Source organism: Gadus chalcogrammus, chromosome 4 (genome assembly GCF_026213295.1).
Source record: "Gadus chalcogrammus isolate NIFS_2021 chromosome 4, NIFS_Gcha_1.0, whole genome shotgun sequence".
Taxonomy (NCBI): domain Eukaryota; kingdom Metazoa; phylum Chordata; class Actinopteri; order Gadiformes; family Gadidae; genus Gadus; species Gadus chalcogrammus.
In genome coordinates, this window is record NC_079415.1 from 18,706,131 (window position 1) to 18,731,151 (window position 25,021).

Here is a 25,021-nt window from a genome sequence, read left to right on the forward strand (position 1 = left end):
CAAAAACCATCGAAGTTTTCATGTAGCCTATGTAAATGTAGGTTGCCTCCAAACGTGCATATCATGCTACATTTTTCTTGTAGACAAAATTAGCTTTCCACAAATGATCATTCACAATTCATCAAATATATATTTGATCTGTTTATCATGTATCAACGTAATAACTTTACATACACAGACACACGCACACGCGCAATGTAGTGACGCTCTATACGATCGACCAATCATAGTTGAGCTCCGCTCGACCACGCTGTCGCAGCCCACAACTGGTCGCTTTCTCCAGTCTTCACTTTATTGATGCGAAGAGTTCCGTCCTCCACCATCAAGCCCTAGAGAATAATCCGTTTGCGCCGCATCATTTTTCTATCTGTAAGTAGAATTGATTAAGTACCACTTTGTTTCGTATTTTGTCTTTCAACGTATTTCTGATTAAGAGAATATGCAGGATTATATAACAGGAATACGCACTGATTCATTCGAGCGATCTGTTGCGGCCGTCATTAACTTAGAAGAAACCTCTTTCTACATGCGTGGTTCCCCCTATATTGTTCCCCCTATATTGTGCTCTTGCTCTCTGTATCGTTCTGTCGCTCCCTATATCATGCTGTCGCTCCCTATATCATGCTGTCGCTCCCTAGTTCATGCTGTTGTTCCCTATATCATGCTGTTGCCCAGTCCTATGAACCAGGCTGGCTGATGCAAACGCCATTTCGTCACCACGATGACTCCCTCGCATCCCGATCGAATCCTCACGCATTGGACTTGTTTAAGCATGTTATTTGATATTGTTGCATTATCGTAAAATTACAGATTTGAGTACATAGTTCAATAATCGTAATTTTTCCTTTAAATGCATCCAAGGTGTCACTTTTCTCGGCGCATCCCTTGGTTGTGACAGATAACACGCAGCATCATGTCGAAGGGGACCGTGGTTCTGGCGTACAGCGGTGGATTGGACACCTCCTGTATTCTGGTGTGGCTCAAGGAGCAGGGCTACGACGTTATTGCCTACTTGGTAAGGTTGGAAAGAGTCTGGCTGTGCAACAGTTGTCTGCGTGAATGTAGGCCTACAGCCGGTGTGTACAACAGGTGTTCGTGTTTGCGTATTTTCCATTGTCACTTTTTCTTTTGACACAAAAAGACACTCGCACACAACCAAAGGATTTATCTCCATAATGCCAGTGCAAAGCTAGCTGGATTTAGGCTTTGCCCTTGGGCTTTCAGAACAGCAAAGCATTGCAGATTTTGGACAGATATTGTTTCCAACTCTTTATTCACACAGCTGTGTGTGAGCGTGTGTTTGCGGGTGGATTTCTTTGCCCGTCAGATTTGACATTGTTGGAGTCAGGAGTGGAGTAGGAAATTATTAGCCACATGTCTGAACCAACAAGCAGAGCCACTGAGACTTCCTGCCGCCTGTGTATGTATGTTACAATCATGCTGTACTCAGTTTGAGAGCATAATGACTCTTCTCGGGGGTAACTTGGGTTCAAAATACTATGTAATTTCATATACATGACAGTTCTTTGCTTAATCGATTGACATCAATTGATTGTCTTAACGCCTAATGCCATGAAAGCTCAATACTCCAGAGTTTGTTAAATGTTTATTTTTTTCACATGTCCTTTCAGGCCAATATTGGACAAGATGAAGACTTTGACGAGGCCCGCTTGAAGGCAGAGAAGCTGGGTGCCAAGAAGGTGGGTGAAGAATACACAACTGTAATTATGAACAGTTCTCATGGTCGTGTGTGTGTATATGTCAACAATGAATACAAACATTGTTTGTATCTTGTATTGTATCTGTATGAGATATTCTGTTTTGTTGAGATGTAAAAAAGCCCACAATAGATGTATAAAAATAACCTATTTCATTGTTGCCCACACCACTCTCATCCCTAGATGAGTGAGCCCTGAACACAGTTTAAAAGAGTCTGTTACACAGTCCCCCCACCCCCCAGAATGCAATTGTCCTTATATCAAAAAAGTTATCAAATGGGGTGGCTATTGAACACACCCTATTTGTATGATTCTTATGAAGATGAAGACTTGAAATACTTTTTTTCCCCGAAACATAACAATTCATAACAAAAACATAACAATTCCCATTATAATGTTCCTTAAACACTATAATGTTCAAGGAACATTATAGTGTTAATGTTCCTTGAAGATATTTCAATCAGGCAATGATGCTCTCTTCGTGACCAATCTTGGTTCAGGATAGTGTTGTTTATAACGCCCCATTTTGGACATTGTTTATGACGTTGTTTGTAGATAGTTAGGTAGGTAGGAACTTCAGGAAATAGCACTTCCAGCAGCAGCGAACACCATGTTGCAAATCGAATAACAGTTCAAAACAAGCATACTCTAAATGTGAAAAAGTACAAAACGCTAAAAATATATATGCAGAAATAATATACAAGAAGAATACTATACAAGCCAACATTTAAAATACAATGTTACAATATTAGCGAGTGCTTAAACAGTGCATAAAAACAGTACAAGAAACAGTTGATCAAACAGCCAAGTTGTGTTTGATATGCAGTGTTATGTTAGGAGTGGGTCAGGCCTGGAGCTGGTGCTTATGGCGTTGTTTATAAAGGGGGGAGACGCCTGAGCGAGAAGCCTCACCCCTGTCCGCTTGAAAGCCAAAGAAACCAAAAAGTCTCTTTGGAATCAGCTAAGAAATTGGTAAATGGACACAATCCATCCTCAGAGCAGCCCCCTCTCTCTGCCCTAGGTCTTCATCGAGGACCTGCGGGGGGAGTTCGTGGAGGAGTTCATCTGGCCGTCGGTCCAGGCCAACGCCATCTACGAGGACCGCTACCTGCTGGGCACCTCGGTGGCCCGGCCCTGCATCGCCCGCCGCCAGGTGCAGATCGCCCAGCGGGAGGGCGCGCAGTACGTGTCCCACGGTGCCACGGGAAAGGTGAGCGCTTCATCCTGGCAGACAAGCACAAATCTGTTGGATAGCATTTCAAGTGGAAGCTTGAAACTCCCACCTCACCCGATACATCCATGAACAATATAGACCTCTTATTGTTCATGGCTTGGTGATGTTGTATATGAAATGGGCCACGTTATTAAGGTTCTGAGAACCTGCCCTACGGCTTTCCGCTCCCCCCTCCCTACATTTCTCTATAATTTAGAAGATGTGAGAACGGTCACAAACTGGTTGGCGGAGGATGGCAGAGATAAACCTGTGTTTCAGCCTTGTGTGACATAGGATAATTGGCCCTCAGGCTTCCTGCCAGAAAGCTATTTCTGGCAGGAAGTGCTATTGAACTTAACCAAGTAGTTGTGTTGCCTAAACCTGAACAGAACTGTGACTAACACAAAAATACAAATAATAAGTTAACTAAGTCTAAGTCCTGTGTTGGCCAATTTATCCACAATAACAATCTCCCTACAGGTACTGACACGATATAAACTACGAAGAGCCCTCTGACAGAAGGGCCCTCTAACAGAAGAGCCCCTTAACAGAAGAGCCCCCCTAGCAGAAGAGCCCCCCTAGCAGAAGAGCCCCCTAGCAGAAGAGCCCCCTAGCAGAAGAGCCCCCTAGCAGAAGAGCCCCCTAGCAGAAGAGCACACTAGCAGAAGAGCACACTAGCAGAAATGCCCTCTAACAGAAGAGCCCTCTAACAGAAGACCACCCTAGCAGAATAGCTCTCAAGCAGGAAGGGTTGTCAAACATCTCCTTTGTGCTATGCTATTTAACTAACCGTGACCAATAGCTTACTATGTTTAAGATCATAGAAGACATTTTCAAACTAAGAAAACAGATTTTGGATTGACCGCTTAAAGGCAATTCACTTGAAGCAGGGAACACCTTCCCAGAACCTTGTTGGACCTGAAAAGCAAGAGTTTACCGAAATTCCTGTGCCTTTTAATGGAGAGGATTGCAACAGGTGCTTTTTGGGTCGACCTCAAATATTGGAGAATTAACCATCGGCAGAATACTCAAATGAGACGTTGACCTGCTTCAAACATGCCAGGGCGGATGTACGACACAGCTGCATCTCATAACGCGGTAATATTGTTTCGCCTCTAGGGGGAGACCAATACCAACTAATCAAGTTTGCACAGGACCTGTGTTTACTACTGTCTGAGATTAGATCTGCAAATAGCCGTAATGCCATCTGTAATAAAATATGATTAGAAATGATTTCTAAAGGGTCAAAGCACATAGCCATGTAAATGATTGATTGAAAATGAAATGATAATTGATCATCATTGCGATTGTTAAATTACTTAATTAATTGTTACATATTTTTCAGGGTAATGACCAGGTCCGCTTTGAGCTGACATGCTACGCCCTTTACCCTGAAGTGAAGGTATGGATCTCTATTTCATGGTGGTTATGCTGATACTTGATCAAAATGTTATCACATGTTGTTGTTGTACATTCATCTTGCTTAAACAGCAATATTATTTCCTGTACTTAGATAATTTCCCCTTGGAGGATCCCAGAATTCTTTAACCGGTTCCGTGGAAGAAAGGACTTGATGGAATATGCCAATGTAACTATATTTGGTTGGTATCGAGTGTGTCCACTCCCAGCATGGGTTCATCACGGCGCACTGTCTAGTTTCATCCAGCAGAGGGCACTACTGACTCTTAGGTAGAATCTGCTACCTCAGCCTTGCCCTGAACGGACCTTACCTCATTCTGATCATGTGACAAACAAATCGCACAGCTTCTTAGACATAGTGAACCAAATTATTTTTCACTTGAAATTGAAATGAAACATGACATTTTGGTAACATAAAACAACATGACAAAGAAGTACAGCTGCTGTTTAGTGTGGTTTACAAATACAGACGGTTTGTTTTTATCTGTTTTGAGTCTCACTCACAATTAATCTAGATTGGATCTCATCTTCTTGTTCTCGTTTTTGTTGTCTTCTAGGAGCATGACATCCCGGTGCCGGTGACCCCTAAAGCTCCGTGGAGCATGGACGCCAACCTCATGCACATAAGGTGAGAGAGGATTAGATGCAACCAGCTCTTTTTCCAGATCAGGGGCCGTATTCACTAAGGATCTTGGGGCTAAAAGTAGGTCCTAACTGGCGAATTTAGGAGTAACTCCTAAAAATAATGGGCGTGTCACTCTTAAATTTAGGACTCCTAACTTTTTTCACTAAGAGCAATTCACAAAGTATTTTAGTCCTAAAAGTAGCACCTAAGTCTAGGAGAGCTTAAAAGTCCTCAAGAGGACTCCTAACTCAGTAAGACCTATTCACAAAGAATCGTAAAATGGCTGCGAGACGAAATGTTAGGGCATTAAACTTGTTGTGGAGTTATTGCACGATGTAATAACATCCTCGATTAACAGGAATAATCTGATTAGTCCAGAAATACAATGTTTGGCCACACTACATTATTGAGCAACAGGGGACAACTTTGCAATGCCGACGATTTAAAAATATTGCAACCATCAGTCAGCCGTCCCATAATATTTCCTTTGGACATTCAACAATTACACAGGATCAAAGCCAACTTCATGTCAATTGCAGGTATGCCCGGTGTGGGCGGTGCTATTGACGGGACGCACATACAAATAATTGCGCCATCAAAAGACGAGGACGTGTTTGTCAATAGGAAGAAAGTGCATTCCATCAACCTCGCAGGTTGTTTTTGATGCAAATTTTAACATAGCCTATTGGATGTTTTTGCAAAGTGGCCTGGAGCTACCCATGATTCGCGCATTTTAATGGGGAGCGGTCTGAGGTAGCTTTTTGAGATGTACTAGTTGGGTGTCACTTGCTGGGTGACAGTGGCTATCCCAGCAAGACGTGGCTCTTGACACCCTACCTCAATCCACAACCGGGAGCACAGTTAAAGTATAACATGTAAGTGACTACGCAGATTACGCTTAGTCCTAAGCGTAAAACAAATCGTATTGGCTCTTTGACGCCTTTTATTTATTGAATCCATATTTATTATTGTTTACTGTTTTCCTCCATATATGCTAGAGCACACAAACATAAACGAAATGTTGTGGAGAGAGGAATTGGGCAGATGAAACGTCGGTTTAATGTCCTCCACGGCGAAATACGCCTCACCCCATAGAGGGCAAGCACAGTCATCACTGTATATGCCATTCTACACAACTTCTGCAAGCGGAGGAACATTCCACAGCCAGACGATGATGATGATGGCGATCAACATGACAATGAATTTGGCCGTGTGGAACCGAGTGGACTGGCATTTAGGGATCACTTTGAATACACATTTTAGGTAAACACCTTGGCACAAATCAGTCAACACTTGTGTAGTTCATAACATTTATTTGCTTTTCAATTTTACGTATTTTTATTGTTTGCTTTCTCTCTCTCTTGAACGTGCAGGCTAGAACGTCATTATCGTGGTCTGCACAAAATTGTCATCATGCGTGTATTCTGCTCACTGCACTATAACTACTTAATAGGAATTAATTTCTAGCCTAGGCTATTTCCTTGTTTTTCTGTGATTTAGTGGGCTAGTCTGAACAACCAATCACCGCACTGACCGCTTCTAAACTCGTGCACGAGAATCGACGTAATCCATAGCAACGGCGCGTCACTCTTAGTTCAGTTTTAGTGATTCATCATTAGTAAGAGTAGGTCTCAGCGGCTTTGTGAAAAACGTACGTAAAAGGTTTTAGCGCGAGTTAGGAGCACTCCTAGCGGTAAGAGAAAATTCTTTGTGAATACGGCCCCAGATTATTACCCAAATTCTATTTGTATGGTAAGATATTCACATTGTCGGCCTCCAAACTTTGTTTTAAAACAGCTACGAGTCTGGCATCCTGGAGAATCCCAAGGTAAGAGGCTGTTCTGCTAAATAATCATCAAACTATAATAAGAGGAAAATCTGTATGTCTGTCCTTTGGATTTTCTTGACAACCGTTCATCCAATCCCCTCCCTGCCTCCTGGGGAGGTGCGGATGAGGAGCCGAGGAACTCTGTGTTTGTGTGAAGTAGCTTGGTTGAGTGCTCCTCCAGAAAGCAGCGATTCAGGGGGCCGAGCGACTAGTTCAGTAGTTTGACCAATTACCGAATGATTCAACTTTAACTTCTATCCTTTGTTTGTTCATTAAATCAATAATATCAAAAATGAAATCCATTTTGCAACTTGAAAGAATACATTGTATTTAGCGATTGCTTTAACAATGAATTGACTATGCTTATTAAACACAAGTTCCTGACCTCCAATTAATTACGGTTTAATTTAATTACAATACTGACAATTGTGATTCAACCTGACCAGGTTAACTTCATTACTGATGGATAATGCGTACGGTATAACTCGTATATCGTACTCACTTGATGGTCTGCGTGGCTCAGTTCACGTGTCGGCAGCTCCTCCTACCGGCCTCTACCATAATAGTGATGGGTTTCTCTCCGTCTTTCTGTCTCTCTCTCTCTCTGTCTGTCTCTGTCTCTCTCTGACCCTGTCTGTCTCTCTCTCTCTTTCCCTTTCCCTGTGCCTCTCTCTCTGTCTGTCTGTCTTGCTCTCTCCCTTTTAATTCTTTCATATATATATATATATATATATATCTCCTTCCTCATGTCCTCCAGCAGCCATGGTGAACCTACCGGTTCAATCGCTAATGCAGTATTTGCACCAAGCCCGATGTCAAACTGAGCGTGCTCATTTAGCTCGACTTCACAGTCTGATTCTGTTTGTATTTGGGTATTGTTCTCCTTGGCCTGCGCTGTGGTACTTTCTACATCAAGAGAACGACCTGATGCTGCTCCTTGTACACGTCCCTTCCCCTTCCAAGTTCCAACCTCTTCACTTTCCTCCAACTCAGTTCCTCTCTCTCTCTCTCTCTCTGTCTCTGTCTCTGTCTGTGTGTGCGATACAGTCAAGCTAAGTGTGATCTGAGTGCGGGTCAGGGGCCAAGGCGGTACACTCTGATCACCCTCCGACAACCTCCACGTCTCAACCCCCACTCCCCCTGTGTCCCTGCGTTTGTGAGTCTGTAAGTCCCTTCGTGCACATTTATGTGTTTTGGTGTGTGTGTGTATGTGCGCCTAACTGGGGTCTTCTGCAGGCCCTGGGAAGAGCCGGCGACACACAGACACTGACTTGTCATCAGCGACGCTTCGCTTAATTCCCAATTTCATGGGAGCGAGGGGGCGAGTGGGGGTGGGGGGAGGGGGAGGCTCCTCGGGAACCTCTATTGTCTGGGGTCCTTGCTGCGCCGCGGGCTGCGACGTGGGAGGGGAGCCGGTTGATGGTGACACCAGAATGTCAGCAGTAACAGTAAAGTACAAAGGCGGAGGGGGGGGGGGGGGGGGGGGCTATGGTCTTGGGGGTACTGTGGGCACGGCGGGAAGAGCCACTGTAACTCACAGCCCTCTCTCACTCTCACTCACTCTCACTCTCACTCTCACTCTCACTCTGTCGCTCTAACCTCATCTGCCCCTATCGCCTCCCTTTTGTGTGTGTGTGTGTGTGTGTAATTGGTTCCATAGAACGCAATAGCGCCGTTGCTGTGGTCTAACGTGTTAAGGTTTAAAAAAACAAAATGTATTTAATTTGAGCATGTTAGTCTTTATAAATAAATAACCCATCACAGCATGTAAGACAAAGATCTACATTAAACAAGCAAACTAACAACGCGAGGCACCTTGAGTGATGTAATTAGACCCCACCGGCTCTAATCCAAATACACAACATGTACGGATCTTATCTCCCTGCGAGGCCCTGAAAGAGGTCATCCTGCCCCTGGCCAGCGTCCTCCTCTGGTTACAGCCTTGAGGCCTTGCTGTGCCCCCCCCCCCCCCCCCCCCCCCCCACCCCCACCTGAGGCACAATGGGCCCTCTCTGCTGAACGCAGGCGGATAAAGGAATATCTAAATGGCCGCTCACATGTTGGCCACTGGATAAGAGTGCCGTCCTGGTGTTTCGGGTTACAGGCTAAATGCTGCCTCATCCTTCCTGACGGCCTCCAGCCGCCACGGAGCACCGGCCGGTGCAACGGCTCGTATGATATCTGCACCCAGACCAGCGTAAAGCTCAGGTGTTAAAACTAGGCTAACTAACTAATTCTGTTGATTGTCCCTCTCTCTCTGTCCCTCGGCCTCCCTCTCCCCCTGTCTCTCTATGTCTCTCTCTCCGTCCCTCTGCCTCGCTCTCCCCCCTGTCTCTCTGCCTCTCTCCCTCTCCAATATCTTCCTCCTCCTCAGGGACCCCCTCCCCAGGGCCCATCCTGACACTTGTGCGGTCATTAAGACGTCTCCTCTGTCTTAATGACCCCCCTCCTGTCCCCAGGACTCCCTTGCTGAACGGCTCATCCTCCTGTTGGGGGGCTGATGCAGGTAGAGGCTGCGTGTGTTGGCCCCGCGGTTAAGGAGCGTAACGACAGCCCCGTTTAGCAACAGGAAGTGAAGCCTTGCTGTTCGGCTGGGGGCCAGGGGGAGTCGCCTGGACGACCGCCCATGGGAGGGAGGGAGGGTGAGAGGTAGTGTATCACCTGTAGGGGGGAGGGGGTGCGCTGGTGATGTGTATGTGCACACGCATATCTGGCCTTTGAACCCTGCAGGGTCTGCGTTCGCCCGTGTCAGGCCTGGCCTCCCCTGGGTCCACCTACCTGCCAATGCGGCTAGAAGTCGCTGCGGCCGGTCTCCTGTAGCCGAGCACCGTGTGTTAAGGCCGGTCAGAGCTAGGTCTCTCTCACTTCCTCCGCCTATATCATGGTGACCAGTGGGCTGTGTATGCTCACATACAGTATGGATGTTATTAGGTTATTCATTGGACCTGTTTCCGTGTCATTGAATAAGGTTTGAAGTTTGATGTCACATCTTCATAGGCAGAGGATTGGCCCACCGTTTTGTTAATCTCTTTCTCTCTCCTCTCCATGTGTTTTCATGTTTTATGTGTGCTTTTTTGTTGTGTTGCTAGAGGGCTTGATTGAAAGCCATGGTTCCAGAAGTTTCTCAGTGCCTCAGCCCTCCTCCACATTCTATGGGGCACTTTGAGCACAATAATGACGGCAGCAAGAGTAAGCTACTCTGTGCTACGTGATGGTGCGCTTCACGCCCCATTTCTCCCCAATGTGTCCACCCACCCCTCCCTTTCACCACCTCCCTCTCCCCCTTTCAGGCCCAGGGAGTCGGGACAGGTCCACCTGCGGGGGGTTAGCATTGAAATGCATTGATATCCTGCAAACTGGAAACAGCGCACACACACACACACACACACACACACACACACACACACACACACACACACACACACACACACACACACACACACACACACACACACACACACACTTCGAAATGCTAAAGAAAGCAGCATTTGCTGTTGAATCATAATGCGCTAAATGTATTAAAGTAGCCTTATTCCATCCCTGCTAACTGTGAACTGACTTTATAATCCTTTGTGGCTCGTAGTGCTCCAAAGATAATACTGTCATAATGATAATTCTATTAATGCTTTTTAGTTCTTTTAACTTTTTGTTCTTCCAGATCGGAATAACAAACAGGTCTCTGAAAAAAAAAAAAAAGAATCACCATGGTGACTGTCACTTGGCAAAATAATCAAAGACGACTGCAGGCCCGAAGCCCACCAGGACGCCTTGTCCTGCATTCAGGTTATCTGATGTTTATTTTCTTCTGAGACTATATGCATCAGAAGGCTTTTCATGGGCATCATTTCCCTGCTGTCCCGTTCTCTCTCATTTGGCATCTCTCGGGGCACTGAGGCAGAAAATAAAGCAGCAGAAAAAAAAAAAATCTGAGTGAGTGCGTGTGATGCTCGCCTGGTCGGCAAATGTGGTGTTTAGTTAAAGGAAGGCGAGTGATTGGCTGCTGGTTTCCTCCTCACTGCGACTGGCTCGCGGCCGCTCGACGATTAGTTATTGTATGATGATTTGGGGCGTCTGGTAAAGCTTTCCATTTAAATGCACCCGGTGGTTATTTTGCATAGTCCCAATAGTTCCCCCCCCCCCCCCCCCCCCCACACACACACCCCCCCACACACACTCACACACCCCTGCAATTTGCCTCAGCTCAGGAGACATTGGCCATCATCTGGTCCTAATGCCGTGTAATTGTTGTGTTGGGCCGCGTGCTACAAGGGCAGATGCAGCCGCCGTCGCCACACTGCAGTCTGAACCGTGACCTACTGGATCGGCTCTCCCCAGCTCCCTCCAACTGGAAAGATTACAAATGTCTCACGTGTGTCATGGACAAGTAATGGTATACCCCGTTTTGAGGTACGATGTCCATTAGAGGAAAAAAAACATTTTTATTTAAATAGGAAACCGAAATGGCAGAGAAACATCCCTCAAATCATCCCAAATCAAACGGTGCGAGAAGCAGCGTGGTTGGTGATGTCGCACATTTCCAGCTTCTCCGGTTCATTGTGCTCAGGTCAGATGTGTTCAGCACTTGTGGTTTTGTCAACATTCTGTTCTGCAGTCTCTCTTTGACGTCCTGCCTCAGCCTGTGGTGAAGGGCCACACAGTGACAATGAAACCAAATGGAGGGGAATGATAGGAAACGTAGATTTTTGTTTTGGTCGTTATTGTTGACGGCAAACGGTCCCTCCTAGTTCCCTTCCTTTTTCATATGTCACCACGCATCCTCCGGTGAATCCCCTGTAAACCACACTCGTTTGTGTTTGTGTGATATCTCGGTGTGTTCAATTGCTTTCTCTCTCTCTTCAGACCCACGCTCCGGTGGACCTGTACCTCATGACCAAGAACCCTGAAGACTCCCCCAACACCCCGGATGTTCTGGAGATAGAGTTCCTCAAAGGTCGGTGATGGGTTCCCATGTTGATGCATTCCCTTCCCTCCACTTTGCATCCTCCTCTTCTCTGCAACATCTGTACATTTACTCTGGTTTTTATGACCTTCACATCATCAGTGAGATGTGTGGGCCAGGGAGAGCTGGGCCGTAACTCTTCATCCTGCGGGCACTCTTTGCTGGTTCCTGGTTAACATGAATGGTGAGGGCCTCAGGCCATGCCGCTCTAGTTGTATTTTATCACCCTCGCTGACCACCCAGACTGAACTTCAGCCTCTCACAGACATCACTCTGCCTTTAGCCTGGGGGCCACAAAAAGGCCGGAAGCATTAAGTCCAACTAATACACAGAGCCCATTAGATATATGACCACAGGGGCCAGGCCAAATAGTGGAAAGTGTCACATGTTTGCACAGAGAAACTGGCAAGAAACATCCCGGCCTGGGGCGAAGGGCCCAGATGTCCCTTCATCCCGGCCTCCCGGAGCCCGGGGCCAGAGGGGGACATCATGACCTGAGATGTCCCTTCATCCGAGCCTCCCGGAGCTCGGGGCCAGAGGGGAGCATCATGATGGACACTAGCCCCTCTGATCCGCTGGCTGACTGGCAGCTTGACCAGCTCTAATGGTGACCCAGGAGCTCAGGAGGAGCCCGGCGCTTAATAAACGAGGCTCTCAATAAACCACTGTTTTATTCTGGGTTCTTTAATATGTTAAACTGGGCTCCAACCAAGCAGCCAGGAGGATAAACAGTTGGACTGGCGACGAGATGTCCCTTTGTAACCGCGCCATGGCGGTAGTTAAACCTTGTCTTGTGTCGGCCGCGTCTATTGCTGGTCCAAGCCGCAGCGTTTTCACACATAGTCTGTGTGCCTTTTATTGAGCACCCGTATGACAAAAGCTGTTTTAGTTGTCCACACAAAGGGCACCGGGCCTACTCCGCCTCCTCCCATGAGCAAGATCACCACAAGAATGTTTCACTTCATTCTCCTCCCATCCACAGGCCCTTTCTCACCAGAGTTTTCTCACTGATTAAAAAAGAATATTAAACGACAGCTCTCTCTCTCTCTCTCTCTCTCTCTCTCTCTCTCTCTCCTCTCTCTCTCCTCCTCTCTCCTCCTCTCTCTCTCCTCTCTCTCTCCTCTCTCTATCTCTCTATCTCCTCTCTCTCTCTCTCTCTCTCTCTCTCTCTCTCTCTCTCTCTCTCTCTCTCTCTCTCTCTCTCTCTCTCTCTCTCTCTCTCTCTCTCAGAAGTGTAGTGGAAAAAGAGACAGAGAGGAAAAATGTAAAGCAGTAATTTTTCCTACAACTGTGTCTGGGCGGCCATTGTCTGCACTGTTTGGCTGCGAGGAGAAGAAGAAGAAAGGGATCACAGGGGAAAGAGTTCTCTGTGGATGACAGAACCCATGTGATGGAAAGAGAGACAAGTACAAGGACAAAATACCAGCCTCTACGCGATCACACCCACAAACTTAATTTATTTGAACTTTTAATCGAATTATTAACTCTTTGGGAGGGGGGGTGTTTTTGAAAACTTACCGCTAAACTGACTGCCCTCTCTCGCTTTGAGAGTAGATCTGTTCCCAGAAAGTCCTGGGATATGAGAAAGGACCGACCACAATGCTGGTGTGCAAATTGCGTGAGCTTGAAAGCTAGCTTATTATCAATGTGAGTGAAGCAGTTTGGTTTACTGTCGGACAGGGGGTCGAACCTGAGTCAGGGTCAGTCGCTTCTATCATCCCCCTCCACCAATTAGCGAGTGCCAACGTGTCGGTGATTGATAAGCACTTCGGTGTAAGTGGCTTAGGAGTGGAAGTGTTGACGAAGTGACCAAGTGGTGGTTTAGTAAAAGGTGTGTGTGTTGAGAGTATAGAGATGTAGGGATATGGTCTCACTCCCTCTCTCTCTATCTGTATTTGTCCCATAATCTAACAGTGGCGGGAAAGTGCCGACCCTCCCTGCATGAGTGGCTTCAGGCCCCACAAAGCTGGGTGTGTAATTTAATTAGGAAAGGGCCTGTCTGTGATTTCACAGCCTTCACACAAGCTAGGCCTTTGAATAATATTAGCGCGATTCTCACCGGATAATGTTATAACAGGCTGGCTCTGTGTGTTGTAACGGCCTAGCTCTGTTGTAAGGCCTGGCTCTGTTGTAAGGCCTGGCCCTGTTGTACCGGCCTGGCCCTGTTGTACCGGCCTGGCCCTGTTGTACCGGCCTGGCCCTGTTGTAAGGGCCCGGCCCTGTTGTAAGGGCCCGGCCCTGTTGTAAGGGCCCGGCCCTGTTGTAAGGGCCTGGCCCTGTTGTAAGGGCCCGGCCCTGTTGTAAGGGCCCGGCCCTGTTGTAGCGGCCTGGCTCTGTTGTAACGGCCTGGCTCTGTTGTAACGGCCTGGCTCTGTTGTAACGGCCTGGCTCTGTTGTAGCGGCCTGGCTCTGTTGTAACGAGGGGTCGGCTTAGCTCAGGAGGTAGAGCAGTTGTCTTGTAACCGAAAGGTTGCTATTTCAATCCCCAGCTCCTCCTATTTGAGTGTTGATGTGTCCCTGAGCAAGACACTTAACTCTAACTGCTCCTGACGAGCTGGCTATCGCCTTCCATGGTTGACTCTTCCATCAGTGTGTCAATGTGTGTAGTAAACGATGTAGGTCGCTTTGGATAAAAGCGTATGCTAAATGCCCTAATTGTAACGGCCGGGCCCTTTATAACGGCCTGGCTCTGTTGTAACGACCTGGCCCTGTTGTAAGGCCTGGCTCTGTTGTAACAGCCATGTTCAGTTGTAACAGCCAGGCTGTGGTGTAACGGCTGGGCTCTGCTGTAATGGCCGGGCTGTTGTGTAGCAGCCGGGCTCTGCTGTAACGGCCTGGCTTTCTTGTAACAGCCTGGCTCTGTTGTAACGGCCTGGCTCTGTTACAACAGGTCGCATCACAGAGAGACTGCAGGCAGCAGATTAATCTTAGTTTCTTTACACAGCATTATGCTAAGGAACAGATAGCTGACTGGTGCTGATGCCTCTATCCAGTGATTTAGGGAGATTCATTGAGGGGAAGGTGTGTGTGTGTGTGTGTGTGTGTGTGTGTGTGTGTGTGTGTGTGTGTGTGTGTGTGTGTGTGTGTGTGTGTGGTGTGTGTGTGTGTGTGTGTGTGTGTGTGTGTGTGTGTGTGTGTGTGTGGAGTTTTTCTCCCCCGCATGTTTTCATGTTGTCCTTATTCCTTGGCCCTTATCGCATGTAATTGTGAAATACATCGCTTTTTACGCTATGTATAACTAAACACCACACAAAGTTCAATAATTGTATTAGTGTATAGATAAGTTGCATCTAGTTGACCTATTAATTCATGCGATTAAATGTTTTTACTTACTAATTATGAGCAAATCAAACTGTTTAATGTCCCATTCAAAGGGTTCTGTGGTGGTCTTTATGAGTATGTGATCTTGTTTTGTTTGTTTACCGTGGTTCTCTTACTCCTAGGAGTACCCATCAAGGTAACCAACGTAGTTGACGGCAAGGCTAAGGACAGCCCCCTGGAGATCTTCTCCTATCTCAACGAGATCGGGTAAGGCCCGTCGTTCTCACGCTCTCAGAAACCTTCCATGCATGATGAAGAACACCAAGCAAGCTCGTTTCCACAGAGAATTGCATTGAAGTCCAGAACGTTTAGGTGCGGTAGGTGAAGTACAGTTAGGTGCGGCTCAGTTACGGCTTGCGTTTCCACCACCAAGTGGTAGGTACCCTTATGGTAGGGCGGGGTTTAAGCCGGATGGCGATAGCCACGGCAGCTATGTAAGCATCGTGACATCATAGCAGCCGAACCCAGTATAGCCTGCAAAAAAATAAAAAGAAGAACGCAACACATTAAAACAAAGAGCAACAATGGAGGACGTCCAAGAAGGATGGTGAACTTTTCCGCAACATTTTCCTCAATAAACGAAGCTTTCGCCGTTGTTCAGAAATTCCTGGCAAGTACACATTTTGTTGTTGTGAAAAAGCGAAGCGCACCGCACCTGACCGTACTGCACCGCTCGGTGGGAACGCGCCATTAGAGAAGTTGCCGCTAAGGGGCCACTCACACTAGGGCCGTGCCCCGTGCCCGAGCTCATTTGCATACTAAAGTCTAGAACTTTTGGCAATTGTGACCACAATCATTTTAAACAATGGCGGTAAGCGGTTCCCGAGTGGGTTTACGTTGGTGCGATAGTGAAGTCGAGTGTTTACTTGAAATTTGGGCCGACGACAGCTTTCAGTCGCAGCTGGACACCACGCTTGGTGATGACGTATTTATCGTATTATGACGTATGTATGAAGGAGCAATCGTGCCCAGGCCACGGCCTTTGGGAGCAGTGTGACCACGGGCCGGCGGGGGTAGTGGGGAGGGGGGGAATCGTGCTGAATCTTCCTGCAGCACGGAACAGGCAAACGGCCCTAGTGGGGTGGCCCCTAAGAGAATTTGTTTCTGCGTTTTTTTGCTCCATGTGAAACTGCTTAGTTTTCTGTTCCTGAGACTGCCTCCCATAGCCGGCAATGCAAGCGGAGCCACCGTCAGCCCTGATGCATTTCTCCTACTTCTTCCTCTGAAAGTACATGCCCACTTCACAGCTGGGGGTATTCCAACCTGTGTAAAGGTGGACTCACTAAAAGTGATCTATGGATCTATTGTCAATTTAATTTGCATGATTTCTCTCTTTTACCTGAACAGCGGCAAGCATGGCGTGGGTCGGATTGACATTGTGGAGAACCGTTTCATCGGCATGAAGTCCAGAGGTACACATTTCTCCTTTTTCATTAGTCGTCATGTTTCTTGCACACCATTTACCTTTCAATCCAACCAGGCCTTCGCCGACACACCGCGCCGAGGCAGAGTTTACAAACGCCCCGATTGACGTGCGGTGCAAACCTCCGAGCGGTTATATCTTAATCCATTCATTCAACAATTTTCTTTTGAAAAAAATCAAGCCCAGTGCTTTCAGGGGTGCTGTCAGTTAAAGTGTAGCGCGTCCCTCCCGCCCGCATGCAAAGTGGGCTGAGAAGCTGTTGAACACAACATGATGTTGCTCTGGCTGCCGTGCACTCACAAGAAATCACTTTTTCTCTTAAGTCTCACCTGGAAAGCGAAGCACCGAGGTTACTTGCGTTTACTTATGCATGTACACTCGTTGAGAAAACACACACACAAACTCACACTGAGTGATTAATTGTGCATATGCTTCGCTGGATACACACAAATACACACACAGTTGTTTCACATGTGCACGCGCACATACACACACGTGTCAGCCACCTCTCAACACAGGCGTCTCTCTTGTTGTTTTTCTTCTTATTGTCAGTGCTAGCCGCGGGTGACTCCCATTGCCTCTTTGTCACCTCTCTGCGTGTGTCACACCACTACGCTTACGAGGCCGGGCGGTCGCATGTGCCCCCCCCTCCCCCTTCTGCTACACCACCGCACAGCGCCTTGATTGACAGATTGACTGGCCAACAGACTGGGGCTTGTGGCGCCACTTGGCAGGTAGAAATTGGAAAATGGGTAGACCAATTTTCTCTTCCCTCGATTGGACAAAAGATCGAAGCGCTTTCTCTCTCGCTCTCCACTGAAGCAATCGGAGGAGGAGGAGGAGGAGAACGAGGTGTCCAAGTGGTCGAAAAACTCCCGTTCGGTTTGTGTGTGTGTCTTTGTTTGTGTCTCTTTTTTTGCCGTGACAATGGCGTTGCCAGAAAGGACGCTGGGTATGTCATGCTGGGGTCGGTGTATTTGTGTCGGGTCAGGTACAGGCTGGCAGTTGGAAATGGTTTTGTCAGAAAGACTACAAAGCCGTCAGCATCCAGCCTGTCAGAGCCCCAACACACGCCCGGAGACATTGATGGAGCCGTAGTGCTTGCTTGCTTGCTTGAATCGGAAGAAAACATGAAATTGCTCTCTCTCACTCGCTTTCTCACAACGAAAAGAGGACCTCATCTCCACTCTGATGTCAAACGGCCCAAAATACAGCAAATAGCAGAAGCCGTCAAAGCATGCCCCTGGGGAAAAAAGCTTTCCAGAAGTTACTTCTTGGGAAATCACTTTGCAACTGACTCACCTCCCCCAATTCACAGCATAAAGTGTTCTTCCACGCCAACACGACAGAACCTACTACCTGCTATGTGAACGTTTTGGCTCTCTCTCCCTCTAAGTATTCCTGTTTATCCTGATCTCTCTTCTGATGTTCTTCTCCTTTTGTTTACCTGGTCTTAATGCAGTGGCGACCCAGTGGACATGCATTAACCCACGTGCTCATGGGCCAATGGGAGTCCCCCTGGCTAGGATTTATTCCTGCTGCTAACTCTCTCCACGGCCTGCAGCCCCGTCCGTCCCACCAGAGACACGGCGACTGCATAAAAGATTAATGCCTCCAAACCCACCAGGGGGGCCGTTGTCTCAGCTTAACTAAGCGCTGCTTTTTAGGCTCACCAGCATTCTGTTTTTGCTTCTTTATTGTTGACTTGTCTCTTGTTGAGCCATTTCTGTCTGACTTAATCCTCATTCAGTTGCAGGGCGTTCTAACAGAGTTATCTGATGGAGCTGTTGTTGTTTCTGTTTTTTCTCCTCAGTGACCCTCCAAACCCCTAACACCCGCCAGCATTCCTAGCTAGCTCAGGTTTACCTTGCAGGCTCTGTATGTGATGACCAGCTTGGCTGAGCTCTGCTCTGCCGCTTGATAGATGAGCGCTCTTCATCAGGAGGTGGCCTTTTTAAGTTAGCTAGTTATTGAGTAAAAGAGGATGAAGATTAGCTTGGATTAATGTTCAATGGTAAACATAACGTCAATCCAGAATGCAGTGGCTGATGGTGAGAGCAGGTTCCGAGCTGAGGGGTTGATGACTTAATCTGTCTCTGGGCATTCTGATCCCCTTTGTTCCTACTCCAGCTGAGTGACAGCTTGATTTTGTTCCTGTTATCTGTCCTTTCTGTCGCTGACTGTCTTTTTTTTTTCTCCTTCAAAGCCTCCTCCTTCCCGTCCAGTGAGGGTAAATTGTAGGGTACTAAGAGCCCTGGTCTGGGCTGCTGGTTGGCAGGACCCCGTACCCCGTCATTAACCCGGGATTCATCCACGTCAGGCAGGATGCAGCTGTCAGTCAAACCCTGGCTCGGGGTGGGGGGCCTAATAGAGCTGTCTCTGTCTGCTGCCGTGTGATGGAGGCTTTGGAACCACCGATACCCTCATGAAGTTGATTGTTTTATTTATTTACCAGAGGTCTGACGCTTGTCGCCCTGCTCCACGTCGTCCTCTCACCCCCTCTGTCCCCAGTCTCAAATGCTGCTTCACAACAAGGTTCTGATGTACAGAACAGGGTTCTAATTTACTCAGTACATCAGAACCGTGTTCTAATGTTCTCTGTACAGAACAAGGTTCTAATGTTCTCTTTACAGAACAGGGTTCGAATGTTCTCTGTGCAAACCACGGTTCTCATGATCTCTGTACAGAACAGGGTTCTAATGTACTCAGTGCATCAGAACCATGTTCTAATGTTCTCTGTATGAATGAATGAATGAATGAATGAATTATTTTTATTCACATACATCATATGTAGACATTAGAGACAATAAAGAAATGTCTATGCATGTGAACTGGTCCCTAAAGAAGCTACCTAAAGCGTATGCTAGGGGGCCTACTGTGCAGAACAGGGTTCTAATGTTCTCTGTACAGAGCAGGGTTCTAATGTACTGACTACATTATAAACCGGTTCCAATGTCCTGTTCCCCTATACCATGCTCCTCTCCCCCAGGGATCTACGAGACCCCGGGAGGAACCATCCTGTACCAGGCCCACCTGGACATTGAGACCTTCACCATGGATAAGGAGGTGCGCCGCATCAAGCAGGGCCTGGGGATCACCTTCTCTGAGCTCATCTACAACGGTGAGACGCTCCCGCACGGCTCCTGATCAGAATGGATCGCTGATCATAACCACTGAATTGAAGAAGTACTCATGAAATCTGTTGTCAAGGTTCTAGTGCTTTTTATCCAAACATGGCGCAGCGCCCCTGTTTGCTCGCGGTTCTTTACAGAAATACTCACCTGAAGAGACCTCAGTAGACACATGCCAGTCACCAGTGTGTGTGAATCACACGTTCAAAGGAGAAAGAGACTCAATGTCTAAATACTACTTCACTTGATCCACAAACACAGATTCAAGGGTTCCCAAGACGATTTTAGATTTGAAACTTATTGCAACTAATGTAAGGACATAAAAAAAATCAATAGTTCATTTTTGATGATATAATTTATAAGACACAAGTTGTATTGTGAAGAGGAATAACTGAAGATCACAAATTTAAAGATACCTCTGACTCAGGTGAGAGCGGACCACATGCAGGAAGTACTCCCTGCTGCATACTCTGTGCGACTGAGAGAGGTCTGTGTGTGTTTGTGCGTGAGGAGTGTGAGTGTGGGTATTACCTGGCTCAGGTGTCCCACCCCGCCCTCCTGTCCTCCTCCTGCGTTTCATCCCCATAATAGGATCAGCCCCATTAGAGGCTGATTACTGCGACCCTCCAGAGGGTTAGGAGGCATCATAGGAGACTGAGGCTGGCTTGAAGCCGGCCAAGTACCTCCTCTACACACAGACACCTCGGTGGCTCAGAGTAAGGACCAGACATTAGCTTGAGAGTGGAGTTAATATACAAAGAACTCAGAATTCAACCCACATCCGGAACATGTTTGGACGTCCGGTGATGCACTCTAAATAAAAAGGGTTTCCTTCCTCCATTGATAAAGTCCCAACATTATCAATCAATGAAATCAGTCCCTCTGCTGCAGATGTGACTCTCTGTAACACAAAGGTCTGACTTCAGATTTTCCATTTTACGGTGAACTTGAGAAAATAGATTAGTTTGCCACGGTGAAGAATGCCCCATTTTAAGGTAATGGGGGAACTGACACAAGAGTGTTTGTGAACCTGGCCAGACGGAGAGGTGGAGGTCACCCATTAGCACAGAGAGGGGGCTCCCCGCTGTGAGGGGAGGGTCTGACACACACACACACACACACACACACACACACACACACACACACACACACACACACACACACACACACACACACACACACACACACACACACACACACACACACACACACACCATCTGTCTCTAAAGAGCCAATGCAAGTCTCACCTGGACCTGAAAGCCCAGCCCATAGGGCTGAGAGGTCGGGGGGCATATGTCCAATTGATCCGTCGTGACCAATCAAAGAGCTTAGTCTTCCCCTAGGCTAATGGCCGTTTATTTTCATGTTTCAGTGGGACAGGGGTCTTTGAAGTCATTGATTTTCCCTTCCTTGTCATCATGGTCTGTGTGTTTGTTTTTATTTGTTGTGGCATACCTTTAAGTCCTGAAGAACAGAGGAACGGTACATGTAGTAGATTGTTTGTTTCAGCTAACACCTCTACAAACTCTGTCCCACCCAGGTTTCTGGTTCAGTCCAGAGTGCGCGTTTGTGCGCGACTGCATCGCCAGGTCCCAGGAGAACGTGGAGGGCAAGGTCCAGCTGTCTGTCTTCAAGGGCCAGGTGTATATGCTGGGGCGGGAGTCCCCCAAGTCCCTGTACAACGAGGAGCTGGTCAGGTGAGGCTGAGGAAGAAGGCACCATGGCAACGGGCAAAGCGGGGCATGAGCAAGGGGCAGGTGTTGACCTCCTGGACAACTGAAGGATCGTGTGTCGAGGTCTCCCGCAGCAAGACGCCTCACCCTGACTGGTCCTGACGAGCTGGCTGTCGCCCTGCGTGGTTGACTCCGCCGTCGGTGTGTGAATGTGTGAATGTGTGAATGAATGGTCGTAAGTCACTTTGGATAAAAGCCTCAGCAAAGTCCCCTAAATGTAAGTGAAAATATAGTCATGACATGGGCGGTGCCTGTGAATAACGGTGCTTTGAGCCGACATCAGTTATCAGTAAGCGCCATTCTGACGGTCTGACTGATCGCTCGGTGCTATACCGTTAATGTACGAGGTAGTCGGCGCAGCGTTTTGAAGGTCCTCTAGTGGTCCACCTGGAGTTTCTGATTGATGCAGTACAAAGCAGCAGGGTCCTGCCCACATGTTGACCAGGCGGACGGCATTAGGGTCCTGCCCACATGTTGACCAGGGGGACGGCCGCAGCAGCCGGTCCTCCGCAGGCCGCCCAGTGGAGACCCCACTAGACAAAGACATCAGAGCTTTTTTTCCTGAGGGGGTCGGACCCCTCCGCCACCCCCTCCCCAACCGTGGCCTCATCGCCGGATAACAGTAGGCTGATTCAGGGCTCTGACCCCCAGGCCCTCCAGGCAGGCTCAGCGCTGACCGATTAGAGCTCCTCCATATGCCCACGTCTCCCCCATGATGCTCCCACACAGACCCCCGAGTCACGGGGGGGGGGGGGGGGGGAAGAGGAAATTGCCACAGTGTCGTGCTAGTTGGTAGGTCAGGCAGAGAGAGGGGGAGTGCCAGGTAAGAGGTCATGGATGCTTTGACTCCCAACCAAAAAGTGAGTTCAAACCCCTGTGTCCAAGTTAAGTCTACCTGTCGGCATAACCCCTACCCCTACTTGCCTGCGTGCCTTGTTGACATGTAGCTAAATAGATTAGCTTTGGATAAAAGCAACCACTGAAGGCCTGAATAGTAAGCAGGAATATGGCAAGGGCGAGAACCGGTCCAACAATATACCAGAATACATTTCTTATCCGTCTCTCCATCTATATTTCTCTGCCTCCCTTTCTCTAGGTCTCTTTTCCTCCTGTCTCTTTCCCAAGCATTCTCCCGTATCACTTTCACTGATAAACACTTGTTCTCCATCTCTCACGTCGCCTTGTCGGCCGCTAACAGCAGCACACAGGTGTTGTGTTACCGTGCCGCTGCCAGCTCCTCGGGGCCCTGGACAGATGGCCCCGCGGGGGGCTCTACGTGGCTGACCACGGCCCCCCTCCCGGGACCACTCCCCCCGCTCGCACAGCCCCCTGCTTTTAAATTTGAAGATATTTCCATTAAGCATTCAAGCCATTTCCAGAACTCTCTGAATGGAAGCATCGGCTATTTCGGCGCATAGCAATGTTTAAACACACACACACACACACACACACACACACACACACACACACACACACACACACACACACACACACACACACACACACACACACACACAGTGTATTGTGTCCCTGTGTGTATAATGGCAGTAAGGTGTTAGGTAGCGCGTCTTGTGTTGAGAGTTGATGATTTAGTCGTCAATCATTCTTTTCACAAGTGTTTATTCTATGGTTTGTTGGCAATTTTCTCTGTTGCTAAGAGCTATTTCTCTCCTTCTAAGACTGCGTGTGTGACTCGCACTGGTCGAGAGAGCCTAGGTGGCTGTGAGCGAGGGAGCACTGCAGGTAGAAACTGCTGTAATTATAGAGCACAAACAGTCTTTTGTGAGACACTCACACTCATTTAGAGTAGAGGAAATCACAGCGGCGCACACACACATAAAGCCAAGGACACGCTGGGCAAACATGCACAGGCAACAGTTTGAGCCAGAATTCTTTAAAGAAATAAAATTTCGGGTAACAAAATGTACCTCCTTTTTTTCCTTAGTTTTTTATGGGGGGGGTTGTTCTTAATCTGGTGTCGATACACCTTCAAAACAACGCTATTGTGTGTGTGTGTGTGTGTGTGTGTGTGTGTGTGTGTGTGTGTGTGTGTGTGTGTGTGTGTGTGTGTGTGTGTGTGTGTGTGTGTGTGTGTGTGGTGCATATCTTCGTCTGTATTGATTCCTTATTATTTATGCGGAAATGCCCGCTAACCACGGCATTCACAAATTTATTGATACAAATATTTTCTTCTAAAGGTCACCTTTTCAACGATTCAATTTTCCAAGCAGTTGATCCATACTCCCTCACTCTTTATCCCTGTTTACTCTGCATGTTTATCAGTAAATCCACTGCACATCCGTCTCTTGCCAAGTGTGTATTATTGTCTTGAACGGGTGTCCTCTGTCCTTCCTTGCAGCATGGACGTACAGGGAGACTACGACCCATGTGACGCCTCAGGGTTCATCAAGATCAACGCTGTCCGGTAAGAACTCGGCCCAAGCATTGTTTCATTAGATTACATTGATTAAAGCAAAATGTAAAGTACGAAGGGTTTTCAAAATGGAAAAGAATAACACTAAGATCCTTTCATCAAAGTATTTCTTTCATACTATGTACCAGTGTTCAGTCTTACCCAGACTGATTGTTTTGTTCTCGAGCGTGGGGTCATATCTGACACAAACGCATCCAGTCACCATTTTAAATCAAATCAAAAAAATCAAATAAATGTAAGGCTAAAATGTGTAAGACTTAAAATCAACATAACCTACCACAACATATCGTGGGGAGTGGAACATGTCTTGAAAATAATAGTGCAATGGCAGCGGATCAGGAAGTGTCAGAGTTGTCGGATATCAGGAGTTAATAGTCCTAAAAAGTCTGGGTTTCAGGCTAAATTCCAATTATCTTCCTGCAAGACTCATAACCCTCTACCCCTGTCGTAAATGGCATGTATTCAGTGCAAGTCGCTGTCAATGCAAGCATGTGTTAAGCTCCTAAATGGTTAAACACTGACACGCTCTTCTTGTTTCTGTTGTTCAGGCTGAGAGAGCACCACCGTCTGCAGGGGCTGTCCGGAAGCAAGAAATGAAGACCTGCTGTGGACCTCTGCTGTGTCTCTTCAGCAGCAGGGCTCCAGACTTATGTCTTTAGCATCCCTGTTTACTCTAACGCCCACCTAGGTGCCTATATGTCAGAGATCACAGGTAGTTCTATCGTTTATAGGATTAAACATTTCCTTTTAATAGAGCATTGATACTTGCATTTGATGTGGGGAAATGTTACATTTGTAGAGTCATTTCTTGTATTGCTTGGGGAGTAATCACTACATAAGAAAAATGACTCTCACTTACTACTCTGTTGCCATCAATAAACTAGATGCCAATATGTTGCAGCTCTTCGTCCTTTTCCTGTAACACACACACACACACACACACACACACACACACACACACACACACACACACACACACACACACACACACACACACACCGTTGCTGCTAACACTTTATCATGACCCCATCGATGATGTGTGTTGGTGATTCATCTTTGTGTGGCTGAGCACCCTGGGATTGTGGTTACCGACGGCCGCTTGTTTAACTCTGGGGACAACAGCGAGCCAGAGGTAAGGGAACACCGGGGCACCATCTTGGTTCTGATATTTTTAATATGGAGATGAAGGCTGTGTGATGGCAAGAGTTTCGCATTA

At 47.4% G+C, this 25,021-nt stretch overlaps 1 protein-coding gene across 1 annotated transcript; it reads left to right on the forward strand.

Moving 5' to 3' along the window:
* Window positions 1-229: 229 nt before the first annotated feature.
* On the forward strand, window positions 230-24,704 carry ass1 (argininosuccinate synthase 1). Its single transcript, XM_056589430.1, has 15 exons — window positions 230-369; window positions 862-1,015; window positions 1,632-1,700; window positions 2,740-2,928; window positions 4,277-4,333; window positions 4,445-4,519; window positions 4,908-4,978; window positions 6,773-6,803; window positions 11,664-11,754; window positions 15,207-15,291; window positions 16,432-16,496; window positions 19,497-19,628; window positions 21,179-21,335; window positions 23,731-23,796; window positions 24,354-24,704. The coding sequence occupies exons 2-15, from the start codon at window positions 914-916 to the stop codon at window positions 24,400-24,402; spliced, it is 1,239 nt and encodes a 412-aa protein (XP_056445405.1). The 5' UTR covers window positions 230-369; window positions 862-913; the 3' UTR covers window positions 24,403-24,704.
* Window positions 24,705-25,021: the final 317 nt, after the last annotated feature.